Genomic DNA, 14,207 nt, shown 5'->3' on the forward strand with positions numbered 1-14,207 from the left:
CCCTTTCCCCGCCGCACGCGCTAAACCCTCCTCCCCCCACCTCACGCTTTCAACCCTCCTCCCCCCACCTCACGCTTTCAAACCCTTCCCCTCACCTCACGCCCTCAACCCTCCTCCCCGCACCTCATGCTCCTAAACTCTTCCCTCACCTCACACCCTCAACCCTCCTCCCACACCTCACGCCCTCAAGCTCCTCCCCGCACCTAATGCTCTCAACTCTCCTCCCCCCACCTCATTGCCTCAACTCTCCTCCCCACACCTCACATCCCCAAACTTCCCTCTGCCCACCTCACGCGTCCAAACCCTCCTCTCTTCATCTCATGCGCCCAAATCCTTCTCTTACCTCTCTCACACACCCCTAACTCCTCCTCTCCCTTCCCTCCCAGGGCTCTATATCCTCGTCTCTTTCAAATCGCCTCCAGAGTTACCCCGAATTCTCTCTCGTCCTCTAAAACTTTCTTTTCCCTTAAAATAGGTCCCCTCAAAATTCCTTAATTCCCGCGCGACCGCGGACTCCTGGCTCCCATAACTCACGAGAAGAAGGGGTCATCCTCAAAACTGCTGCTCAGCATCCTGAACATTCTGGCTCTATCTTGGGCGGCGGCAGCCGCGGACAGATTGGAAAACCGATGTTAACTAGCCGCGGCCGCGACCAGACCCTGCCTCCAGCACTGACGACGCCTCACTCGCTGCGCAGGCGGTGCCAGCCGGGAAAGGAGGTGCGTGACGCCAAGGTGCTTTCCCATTGGACGTTGCTCTGTGACGTCGCCAGGACGAGGCGGAGAGCAATGCGCGGCTGCCCTGGCAACCACAATCAACACAGTGGAGGCGAGAAGTTTGGCCTTGCGCCGGCCGGGCAGCTTTTCACCAAGGCTCCGGTGGGATGGGATAGCTTGTTCTCCGGACTGCAGGAACCAAAACATTAGACCACCCTTTCTGTGACCTTGGGCATGCCGCCCTCAGTTCCGAGCCGCAAGTCTTTTTTTTCGGGGAAAATGAAAAGGGGTCAAGATTTGGACCAGATGACACCCAATGTCCCATTCAGCGGTCGCATTCTGTCATCCACAGGAATTAGTCCTGTATCCGAAACATTCTCTGGTAGTCAAAAGCTGTGAACAAATAATGAGAAAAAAAAAAAAATGTGCAAAACGTTTTTTAGTACAGTTAGCAAATAGTTCTTGAAGGAAATGGGATGAAGCCTATCAGATTTCAACAAACTTTTTTACCTCTTTTGAGTTTGAAACTCAAAGCAATAATGTTTCCCAAAGTGGGAAACGCTTAGGTGATATGTAGACCTAGTATTAAAAAATAAACGAGAAAGCTGCTCTCTTTTCGGTTGTCTTTCTGTGTCTCTCTTTCAAAGATCAAGTCTCACTTTGATTCTGATATGTTTTTAACACTTCTCCAGCATTTCTTAACAGCAGGATTCAGGCCTGCAGCAAGCAGCCGTATCCAACTAAAATTCCACTACTATGTATTTTTGTTTGCATTATATTTAGCAGGGAGCTTTCTATTTATGGCAAGGAAACTGATTTTAAATTTAAAGCAGTGCTATACATTAAGAGCTAGATTTTGCATTTTTAAGTGAAAAAGTAACCTATCGAATAGAACAGGTGGGATTTGGATATGGTGGGGCGGGGGGTTAGGCAGAGCAGGGGAGGGGAACATCATGATAGTGGTACTCAAATTACTACGTTTTAGAAAACACTATCTCGGGGCCTTTCAGGAGCCTGGAGACAGATGGAGGAGAAGACAGAAAAGAGATTAAGTAAGGAGAAGAATGGTAAGAGTTTAAGAAAAGAGAAAATACATTTTGCATGTCCACCCTTAATTCAGTGGGCTCCCCAGCTTCTCTACAGGGCTGCCTTGCAGAGATAAAGGGGCATCCATAGCTCATCAGGGCCCCCTGGGATCAGGTCAGACGGGTGGCACTTTGCCAGCATGAAGAAGTGTGCAGGGCCTGATTTGGAGGTGACAGGAGTAGTCAGGGGTTATTTTGAGAGCTGGAAATTTAATCCTTTGGACCTTTTACTCCCCACCCCCCTTTTTTAGCCAAGTTCTCTGCCAGCTTCCTTCCCCTGAGGCTAGTAGCACGAGGTAGGGCAGACTTCACAGCCCAAGATGAGATGGCACAGCCCATCCAGGGAAGAGGATATTTTCTTTTCCTCTAGACTCAGAATAAAGCTCTGAGAGCATATATACAAAATTTCTAAAATTTCTAAATAAATTTCAAGGCAAACAAAATTGTTTTACAAGACCTTAAATTGTTATCCTCTTTAAAATAGTACAAGCACAAGATGTGAAGGAGGCCACACTTTAAAAAAAACTTGAAATGGAGTAAGTTATGTGATAAAAGATAGTATTAAAATAGTTCTGGATAAAGCCAAGTAAATTTGTAATGTTACCCTCTAGTTTCTATGGGAATTTTTTTAGAATCATATTGTTACAAAAGCTGTAGTCCAGGCACAGATTAGTTAGGGAATTAGCTGAAGCCTGTGAAAGCAGTTTGGATCTAATGACAAATGCAAAAAAAAAAAAAAAAAAAAAAAAAAAAAAGGAGGGCACAGGAGAGATGGCACTGAAGAGACCTTGACATCATTTTCAGAACTGATGGGTAAGATGTGGAAATTAAAGAAAGGGTGGGTCAGGAGAGAATGAATACTCCAGCATGGGAGGAATAGAGAAGCAGAACAGGACTGAGAGGAGAGGGTCCTGGACTTGGCTGTAAATATCATCATAATAGCTAATATTTTTTGAATGTGTGCCAGGCACTGTTGTAGGCATTCCATATGCATTACCTCATTGAATCCTCATTAACAGTTTTATGTAGTAGAGATGGCTCTTATCCCCATGTATAGATGATACATTCAAGACACAAAGAAGCTGAATAAATTGCCAAGGTTCACACAGCTAGTGATTGAACTGAGCTGGGTACCTGAAGCTTTCCTCGGTGAGTGCTGGGTATATGGTATGTGAGTCATGAGTCATACTTAAAAGATGCAGGATGAAAGCTGGTAATCATTTTTCAAAATCACACTGACAAGCTAAGTGGACCCAAACTAAAAAGTACAAAATTCAGTGGGAATATATTCAAATCACACAAATTCAATTCCACAAATATTTATTGAGTGACAACCCAGTATTGGGGACTGATCTACAATCTTAGGCATCATTGAACAAAATGGACAAAAATCTCCTTCCTGGAGTTTATGTTCTTGTAAGGACAGACTCAAAATAAACAAAATAGAAAACAGTATATTGTAAGGTGATAAGTGTTAGGCAGAAAAGCTGATCAGGGTAAGGAGTATGGAGAAGTGCAACTATAAATAGCAAGTTTTGTGTATGCCTTACTGAGGGGAATTTAAGCAAAGACCCATAGGAAGGAAGTGGATGTCTAGTGGAAAAGCATTCCAGACCAGTGAAATCCTAAAGTAGGATTTGAGCATTTGCCTGGTATATATAATGTACAGTTCTACTCATATGTCTTAAAACTCACCTTCCGAGTGAGGAATGAGATGAGCCAAGTAAATTGAAAAATTGCCTAATAGTATAATAGCTCTCATTTACACTTCATATGTTCCAAGCATTGCACTAAGTGCTTCACATATAATTCACATATAAATTTCTCATTTAACCTTTATAGCAACCATGTCTAATATTATGTTTGTCCCTATATTACATATAGAAAAGCTGGAACCCAGAGAAATTTGATAATTGAATTTTGATAATTGATTTGAAAGTTGATAATTTGATTAAATTTTAATAATTAAAATTCGATGTCACTCAATTCAAACCCAGATTTGTCTTACTTCAAAGCCTATATTCTCACTACCATACATACTTTGCCTCCCTATTTTAAAAATTAACTATTTATGGGGCAAATATTTGCAGTAAACACTTTTACATATATAATCTGTAACTACACTGTTGCCTAGGTTTCATTTGGAAGGACACTGACTAAGGAAATACAGAGAAAAGCATGAAACCCAAGCCAAGTCTGCAACTCTATTAAAAGCACCAAGACTTCAATATATAAGTGATTTCATGTTTCTTTCATTGATTTATCAAATACTTATTAAGGACTAGTAATATCCCAGACATTATTCTAGACATTGAGGTTACAAACCTCCCTGGCCTTTTGGAACTTACATTCTAGTGGACAGCTCTTTCCCCAGCTAATTTTACAAATACTGTTGTTACACCACCTCAGAATTTTCGTAATGTTTCTGAAGACATTATCTCATGTGCCCAAAATAAAATAAACAGGCTCTTGAGTGCTGAACTTTTAACTTAATTATAGCTTTCCAGAGCCATGAGTACTAGGCCATTACAAACACCTTTACCACAATTAAGTTCAATGTGTCTAGGGTTTCGTTGTCCTAATCCCTTTGTCTTAAACAGTGCATAGAGGTCCTCTGAGAATGAGATGCCACAGCGAACTCACAAGGGGTTATGGGACAAATTTTGAGAGAAACTTGGCATGCGTTAGACATTGTGCAATGTGCTAGTTTAGGGCAGTGCATGTATTTTCATCTAAAACTACATTGTTTTAGATGATGTCATATCATTGGAAAGGTAGGTTTTTGAAAGTTACTATGATGAAAATGAAGTGCCTGTCAATGTGTAACAGTAAAGATTGGCGGCAATGTTCAGTCTGTTTCTAAGATTTGAAAAATTGTGCTGTGCTAGGCAGGCACCCATCTGTTAGTATGATTATTTAAGAGTTATGCAAAAATATGTTTCTTTCAATTTTTGTGCATTATTTTTTGAAGTTACTAAGTTTTTAGGTCAGAAATATGCTGTTTCTATCTAAATTATACAACAATGGACCTATTCAGTATTTCTTTAGACCTAGGGGGCACAATGAAACAATTACTGAGGAACTAAGGGCTCATGAACTAAGATAGTTTGGGGACCTCTCTCTAACCCCACAATCTTTCTTTCAAATTAAAAAGAAATTTAAAATATCATGCATTCATTTTCTAAGAAATATATGTTTCATTCTATTTTTCATGTTTATCTTCTTTCCAGTCAGCTGACTTACCAGTCCTCTAATAGCTTTGCTTTATATCCTTTTGAGAGATGGGAAAATGGTGCATAGCAATTAAGTGACCTATAAGAGCACAGATCCCAAGGTCCTCAAACTCCCAGTAGGGCTGCCTCTAGTCCATATGGCATCTTTGCTCAAATTAGGAAAAGTGCCTCCCTCTCATGATACTTCTATTAACGAGAAATTTGTCTTAATAAATATACAAGGCTGTAATGTATATGATTTGACTGGTGCTCACTTAGGTGTTGTATACATGTCCATGGCAGCGCTGTTCCTAATCTTCAATTCTTTCCACTACATACGAGTTAATTGAGTGCCAAGCTTCATCCCCAAACTCATGTGCAAGAAATGTAATTTTATTTTCCTGCAATCAACCTTAACTTACCTTCTGGGCTTACATTCCACTGGGAGTCATTCCCATTTCCTCTTCCAGGGAGACAATGCCAAGGTGTAGTTGGTTGCTAGCCATGCTGCATTCCTAAAGTCATCTTTATTGCCCTCACTGGGTAGGGCCAAGGGCACTAAACATCTCACTATGTGTGGCACAGTCTGGCACAATGAATTGTCCTTCCCTAAATAGCAGTCCTCTCCTTTTAAGAAATACACTCTAGAGCAAATGTTTCCTCCAGTGAAGCAAAAATTTAAAGAAGAATTGAGTTAACAAAGGAAAAAAGTGGCAGATTTTTAAAGTCGTATTTACTTTTGCAGCTTTTATCTGTAGATGTGTATGCCTATGACTAGTGGTTTATTTTACACAAATTATAATTGAGGCATATTTTACTTTGAAAACTATTGAGTAAATACCACTTTTGGGGGGGTTGGTAACAACAGATTGGCTTTAGCGAAAAGATGCTAGAGGCAAGAAGCTGGAGCTTTGGGCCCTGGAGTTGGATCTTAGAATTCAGGTGATAATGAGGGAATTGTAAGAATTCAGGCAGTATGAGGGTGTATGTAAGCAGAGGAATGTTCTGTTTCAGTGATAGATGGGCAAAGGGGGTGAGGATGATGACAGAAAAATCTGGAGAGGAAGTCAAGATCTGCTACTGGATCATGGCTGAGCCAAAGATTATACTGTTGTTTAATAAGCGTAGGCAAAAGTTTTGGCCTTTCCCTCATTTCTTTGATGTAAATCTTTGAGGCTTGGATACTTAGGGATGTATTTCATAATCTTTAAAAAATAATCTTTTACTTTCTACCATAAAGACACATACACATGTATGTTCATTGCAGCCCTATTTACGGTAGCAAAAACATGGAATCAACCTAGATACCCATAAACGATGGACTAGATAAAGAAAATTTGGTACATATATACAATGGAATACTACACAGCCATAAAAAAGAATGAGATGGCGTCCTTTGCAGCAACATGAATCCAGCTGGAGGTCATTATCCTAAGGTCATTAATGCAGGAACAGAAAATCAAATACTGCATGTTCTCACTTATAAGTGGGAGCTAAACATGAAATACATGTGGACATGGCCGGGCGCGGTGGCTCAAGCCTGTAATGCCAGCACTTTGGGAGGGCGAGACGGGCGGATCACGAGGTCAGGAGATCGAGACCATCCTGGCTAACACGGTGAAACCCCGTCTCTACTAAAAAAACCCAAAAAACTAGCCGGGCGAGGTGGCGGGCGCCTGTAGTCCCAGCTACTCCGGAGGCTGAGGCAGGAGAATGGCATAAACCCGGGAGGCAGAGCTTGCAGTGAGCTGAGATCCGGCCACTGTACTCCAGCCCAGGCAACAGAGCGAGACTCTGTCTCAAAAAGAAAAAAAAAAAAAAAAAAAAGAAATACACGTGGACACAAAGAAGAGAACAATAGACACTGGGGCCCACTTGAGGTTGGAAGGTGGGAGGAGGGTGAGGATTGAAAAACTACCTACTGGATACTATGCTTATTACCTGGGAGATAAAATAATTTGTACAACAAACCCCCATGACACACAATTTATCCATGTAACAAACATGTACCCCATGAACATAAAATAAAATTTTAAAAGAATAAATAAAATAATGATTTAGGTAAGTGCTAATTTCTATTCAGTAATAGTTCCTGTTTAAAAAGTATCTACTGGGCTGAATGCGGTGGCTCACGTCTGTAGTCCCAGCACTTTGGGAGGCTGAGTCAGGCGGATCACAAGGTCAGGAGTTTAAGACCTGCCTGACCAATAGGGTGAAATCCTGTTTCTACTAAAAATACAAAAATTTAGCTGAGTGTGGTAGCGTGTGCCTGTAGTCCCAGCTACTTGGGAGGCTGAGGGAGAAGAATTGCTTGAACCCGGGAAGCAGAGGTTGCAGTGAGCCGAGATCATGCCACTGCACTCCAGCCTGGGTGACAGAGCAAGACTCCATCCCCCCCGCACCCCCCCAGAAAAAAAGAAAAGAAAAAGAAAAAAAAAGTATCTACCAAGAGTTTTGTAAACTTTTATCCCAACTAATTCTCTCAATAATGCTATGAGGGAGGCATTATTTATATTTTGCATGTGCCAACACAGAGGTTCAGGTAGGAGAAATGATTTTTAGCTTGTATGGTTCGACTATAAGTGGTCTTCTAGCTGGTGAGTGGTTTAATGTGAATTCTGATCCAGACCTGACCATTTTGAAGGCCATTCCCTTCTCACTGCACGCATAGCCAACTCTCATGATGACAAAAAGGCCTTGATGTTGTGGAATTATATAAATGTAAAGCTTCTGGGAGTATCCAAACTTGGGTTGTTTGGTTTAAGTACATAAAGAAGTTTTTCAATTTTCCTGAAAAATGAAACAAACAACACTGAAACTGTCATTCAATGAATAAAACAAAGGTTATTACTTTAAAGACAAATAATTTGAATGGCAATGTCAAATACAAATATACCAATTATTTTGGTGACAAAACTCCAAGTTTCCACACAGCTCATAATGGATTCATGAGCAGTTGAGGAATGAAAGTCCACATCCAAAGCTTGCTTAGTCTTTACAATTTACGTTTTAAATTGAGGTGTAACTTAAACATGATAAAGTCTACTACACTTCAATGTATAGCTCAATAGTTTTTCACATATGTGTAAACCTATGTACACAACACCCAGTTGAAGATATAAAGTATTTCCAATACTCAAGAGAATTCCCTTGTGTTCCTTTCCCATCCATGTCCCTCTAGGGTAACCAGTATTCTGAGATTTCTTTCTTTCACTTAACATTATGTCTGCAAAATTCATCCTTGTCATTGTGTGTAGCAACAGTTTATTCTTTTTCTTTGTTGTATTCTAGTATATGAATTTGCCACAAGTAATTTACCCATCTACTGTTGATGGATTTTTGAATTGTTCTTTTTTTTGGGCTTAAAACACAAGGCTACTATGATCATGCTTGTGTTTTTCCTGATTAAGTTTTAAAAATCAACTTAACATTCAGCTATTCTTGAATCTTATTGTCATTGAGATTCTGAAACCTTTTTTCTACAGACAATAATTTTATAAGAAAGATTTTTGTGTTGAGTCAACACCTTGATAGTTGCTACTGTCTTAGAAACACTTCTTTTAAAAAATAAAAAATCTTAGAATTATAGAGTCTAAAACAAGTTGAATAGTAGAAAGCACTCTTCAGAAAATACTGTTGAGGTCATCTGTTCTCAGGAACACTTTAATGTGGCTGTCTAGAGCGCTATTTTTAAATCCTTGATAAGATTTGAAGAGAGTTTCACACTGTAATCTGGAGGCCCCACTGCCAAGGCAATCAACTGAAGTCTGTTCAGAGGACAAGTAAATTATTTTGGAAAACATTAAGGACCTGGAATGACTTCGTCTCTTTGTCATATGCTTAGATGTCTTTACTATTTGAAATTGGAGGAATAATCACAGAAGAATTGTTTTTAATTTCAAGAAGCTAGAAAGGACACAATAGTCATTATAAGGCCATGTAAGTTTTAATGCCATTTGTGATCTATATTCTGGGGAAACAAGTTAAGGGGAGCTGCGGAATTGAGAATGAGTGGCTCCAAGCTATACCTGATTTCCTCCCAATTCATATCTCCCAAAGACCTAGAAATTCCCCTGGGAAACAGCCTCCAGGAAGGCTCACACTGCTGAATGGCACTGGCAGTCTGTTGGGAGAAACAAGACAGCTGAGGCCAGAGGTTGCCAGGCAGGGGGTGGGGGTGGGGAGTGGAGAATGTTGGGGTTTGCTGCAGGTTGTTAATAATAAAAGCTAAAACCTGTTTACTAGGCACATTAATTCACAGCAGTTTTTTTTTTTTTTTTTTTTTTTTTCTTGAACTCCAAGTTCCAGGGTACATGTGCAGGATGTGCAGGTTTGTTAAATAGGTAAACGTGTGCCATGGTGGTCTGCTGCAAAAATCAACCCATCACCTATCCTCAGCAAACTAACGCAGGAAAAGAAAACCAAACACCACATGTTCTCACTTGTAAGTGGGAGCTGAATAACAGGGACACAGGGAGGGGAGCAACACACACTGGGGCCTGTTCGGGGTGTAGAGGGAGGGAGAGCATCAAGATAAATAGCTAATGCACGCAGGGCTTAATACCTAGGTGATGGGTTGATTTGCATCCTTTAGCTTTTCTTCCTGATGCTCTCCCTCCCCTCGCCCCCTTCCACCAGCCTCATTGTGTGTTGTTGCCCCCAACGTGTCCATGTGTTCTTATCGTTCAGCTCCCGCTTATAAGTGAGAACGTGTGTTGTCTGGTTTTCTGTTCCTGCAATTCACAACAGTTTTATTACTATTTTACATAAGCGAACACAGGTTTTAGAGAATTAACTAATTTGCCGAAGGCTGTATTGCCGGAAAGTGGAAGAACTGGGACTGGAACTCAGGCTGTCTGACTGTAGAATCTGGGCTCTTAATCACTGAGTATAACCTCAGCTGGGACACTCACTGGCTAACACACAGGAGACTAGCTGTCTCCTTCACCTCCAGTTGAGGGTAGGGCTTTACCTAGAGTTGGAGTCAAAAACACAACACCAATAGGGATCAGGGAAGTAAAAATGTGAGGCAAGTGAACTAGGTAAGACGATAAGGAGAATAAGAGTTAATTATAATAATAATGCCGGGCACAGTGGCTCACACCGGTAATCCCAGCACTTTGGGAGGCCGAGGCGGGCAGGTCACCTGAGGTTGGGAGTTTGAGACCAGCCTGACCAAAATGGAGAAACCCCGTCTCTACTGAAGACTAAAAAAAAAAAAAAAAAAAAGTAACTGGACATGGTGGTGCAGGTCTGTAATCCCAGCTACTTGGGAGACTGAGGCAGGAGAATTGCTTGAACCTGTGAGGCAGAGGTTGCGGTGAGCCGAGATCGCGCCATTGCACTCCAGCCTGGGCAACAAGAGTGAAACTCCGTCTCAAAAAAAAAAAAAAAAAAAAAGAGTTAATAATAATAAAAATAAAAACTAACATTTGTTGAGTTTCTACTGTGTGCCAGGCACTGCTCTAAGTGCTTTACAAATTTTAACTCTCTTAATCCCCTAAATGATATAATGAGATAAACACTATAAGGATGCCCATTGTATATAAGAGGATGATACAGGTCAGAGAAGAAAAACTGCTTGCTGAAGGTCAAACAGCCAGAGGACCCCAGCTCTTATCGCTGTGCTGTATATTCACAGGAACCTGGCATGGTGGGCACAGTCAGACACTGAGGCAGCTTGCCTCCAGCAGGAGGAATACTGCTACTCAGCTCTAGATGATTGCCCTGAAGAAATTCATGCCCACTGGTAATATGGAATTGTGTATGAAATCTAATTTTTTAAAGTTAACAATTAATTAAAAACAAAATAGCAGGCCAAACAAATCTTTGGGTGAACCTGGCCCATAGACTGCAAGCCTATGATCTAGTTAGAGTGAGTTTTCAGGGCATGAAAGAAGACACATGATCCCGGTAACATTCACATACTGCCTTTTGAGTGTAACTCAAAACTATGTTGATGGCAGGTCTTGTGTTGTGAGAGCTGAGAAGCAAAGCGCCCTGACTCCTAGCAGTAGGCCTTTGTGAGTGGACAGCAGTTACCAACCATATCAATGAAGAGTCATAGTTTAAAATTCCAGGGCCATGAGAGAGTTGTTTTATTTCTTCAGGATTTTTAGATTATAGATTAATTTTTTCATTTGGACCACAAAAGGTTAGCACAACTTTATCAGGTTCTGGGTATTACATTACCCTTTTAATTCTCTTTACTCAGTCTTAAAATAGATTGACATCATTTTGGTCTCTGCTTTAAAGTGTCTGCCTTTCAATTTCTTATTTATGAAGACAGTCCTCCCTGTATAGCTTTGCAAAATTAGACTCTAATAATGTATATAATAAAATATCAAAAGCCCATATTTCCATATAAAAACAATCTATTAAACTAAAGGTGACTGCTTCCATTTTTTTTCTCATAATATTAGTCATTTGTTTACTTGTTACTTGTTTTGTCACCTATTGTAGAGTCATAGGTGTTAAACAAAAAACTTACTAGGCTATATTTTTAGGAGAGTCTTTCTTTTACCTTATTTTTCTCCCCTTTACATATAAATATAAAGGTTTGAAACCTTTATATTTATATTGAATATGTACTCTAGGTTCTCAGGAAAAAAAAATGTTTAAGCATTTTATTAGTCTCTTAGGGCTGCCTTAAGAGAGTACCACAACCTGGTGGCTTAAAACAACACACCTTTATTCTTTCACAGTTCTGAAGGTTAAAAGTCTGAAATCAAGCTGTTGCAGGGCTGTGCTTCCTCTGGAAGCTCTAGGGAGGAATCCTTCCTTGCCTCTTCCTAGCTTCTCATGGTTGCTGATACTTGGCTTGCCTTGCATCACTCCAATCTCTTCCTCCGTCATTACGTGGCCTTCTCCCCCGTGTGTCTCTGAGTCCAGTTCTCCTTCTCCTTATAAAGACACCAGTCACTGGATTTAGGACCCACTCTGATACACTATGACCTCATCTTAAGTTGATTATATCTGCAAAGACATTATTTCCAAATAAGGTCATATTCACATTTTTCATGTGGATGTGCATTTTAAGGGAGGGTACTATTTAACCCAGTATGAGTATCTATTAGTAACTTGCACAAAGATAATCAGAATAGCTAGAGAACAAAATTATCAGTGTTAACTGTTATATAAGACTTGCAATATGACCCAACAATCACCTGGCAAACTTGAAAGTACATGACTTTACAAAATTTTACAGTATGCATTGTAGAGATTAACCTCATTCCTTCTAACTTCTTACCTGTTTGTATTAGTCTGTTTTCACACTGCTACAAAGATCCTACCTGAGACTGAGTAATTTATAAAGGAAAGAGGTTTAATTGACTCACAGTTCTGCATGACTGGGGAGGTCTCAGGAAACTTACAATCATGGTGGAAGGCAAAGGGGAAGTGAGGCATGTATTATATGGTGGCAGGCAAGAGAGAGTGAGGGGGAAAGCGCCAGAGACTTATCAAACAACCAGATCTTGAGAGAACGTACTCACTATCATGAGAACAGCATGGGGGAAACCACCCTCATGATCAGTTCCACAGATCTTTAGGGCAGGGGCAAAATGCCACCACTTTCTTTGCTAAAGCATAGCAAGAATGACCTTTACTCCAGTTCCCAATAAGTTCCTCATCTCCATCTGAGACCACCTCAGCCTAGACTTCATTGTCCATATCACTATCAGCATTTTGGTCAAAGCCATTCAACAAGTCTCTAGGAAGCTCCAAACTTTCCCTCATCTTCCTGTCTTCTTCTGAGACCTCCAAATTGCTCCAACCTCTGCCAGTTACCAGTTCCAAAGTTGTTTCCATGTTCTTGGATATCTCATAAGAATGCGCCACTACCTCGGTATCAATGTTCTGTATTAGTCTGTTTTCACACTACTATAAAGATACTACTGGAGGTTTCAGGAAACTTACAATCATGGTGGAAGGCCAAGGGGGAAGCAGGGTATGTCTTACATGGTGGTGGGTGAGAGAGAGAGAGAGAAGGGGGAAGCACCAGACACTTATCAAAAACCAGATCTTGTGTGAACTCACTCACTATCATGAGAACAGCATGGGGGAATCTCCCCCCACGATCCAATCACCTTCCATCAGGTCCCTCCCTTGACATGTGGGGATTACAACTCACATTACAATTGGAGGTGAGATTTGGGTAGGGACACAGCCAAACCCTATCACTATTCTACTTCATTCCTTCTTTTGTCCCATTTTATCCACTGGCTTGCTGAAATTTCTGTTTTATCTGGTCATATTCTATGAATTTTGATAAAACACCTGGAGGTTTTCTGAAACAGATTGGTAGGAATAAAAAAATAATAAAATAATCACTGTTAATTTTATGGTAATGTTGAGATATTGGCCTGCTTTTGAGAGCAAATTTACTATGAGATGCTTGCTAACATGATAAAGTACCAGTGTAGATCTCAAAGTGAAGGCTGTAATTGCCCAGACCTTTTCACGTTAGGTATCTGCATGAGTTATAACTCTTTTGTGAAGATAAAAAGGCTTCTGCAAGAAATTGCCCCAGTGCTGTAAGGACTGTCAGACAGGAGGGCATCTCAAATGAGATTAATGATGTTTGCCTTAATATAAGAAAATTTAGCATAACCAAGATCACAGATTCTGCAGAAACCTGCCAGCACTCATTTATTTTGAATAAATATTATTTTTAATTAAAGTCCTAAGGTAGGTTATTCCTGAAATAATGAGATGTACAGTGATTTCCTTTGGGAATTAATGTTCTTTCTTAATTTTTAGTCATTCTGATGATCACAGCTCATTCAATCTTACTCATGGCAGTCAGCTTGGTAGGACACGCTGATTTTCAGCTAAAGGCACTAATAACCCTGTATTTGTTTTTCATGGCACTCTCATTTTCTAATTATATTTGTCATTGAACCCAAACACTCTTTATAGGTATGTCCCTCCATAGCAGTATATAGTGAGTTGATTCATAAAATTAGGAAATCACTCACAAAATAAAGCTTCATAAAATAAAGGGAACATAAAATCAGAAAATTATAGTATTGTTATTTTAACTATTTTAAAAATTGGTTCTGCTTCTTTGTAAGGCATTTTGCTAGGTGTTTTATGCACATCAACTCTAATCCACATGAGAACTCTGCATGACAGAAATTGCTATTCCTATTTACTAGATCATGACATGGAGGTTCAGGAGGTAGCTTGCCAAA

General features: G+C 40.2%; 1 protein-coding gene across 2 annotated transcripts in view; it reads right to left on the reverse strand.

The window, feature by feature from the left end:
• The window catches only part of MLF1 (myeloid leukemia factor 1), a 36,634-nt gene extending 35,887 nt beyond the window's left edge, over window positions 1–747 (reverse strand). The window contains exon 1 of one of the 2 annotated variants that reach the window (XM_023223391.2): window positions 535–747. In XM_023223391.2, the coding sequence (XP_023079159.1) occupies window positions 535–581 (47 nt within the window). In that variant the 5' untranslated portion in view covers window positions 582–747. Of the gene's footprint in view, window positions 1–492 lie in introns of both variants that reach the window. The other variant, XM_031935273.1, reaches the window with a different exon arrangement.
• Window positions 748–14,207: the final 13,460 nt, after the last annotated feature.

The sequence above is a fragment of the Piliocolobus tephrosceles genome, chromosome 2 (genome assembly GCF_002776525.5).
Source record: "Piliocolobus tephrosceles isolate RC106 chromosome 2, ASM277652v3, whole genome shotgun sequence".
Lineage (NCBI taxonomy): Eukaryota > Metazoa > Chordata > Mammalia > Primates > Cercopithecidae > Piliocolobus > Piliocolobus tephrosceles.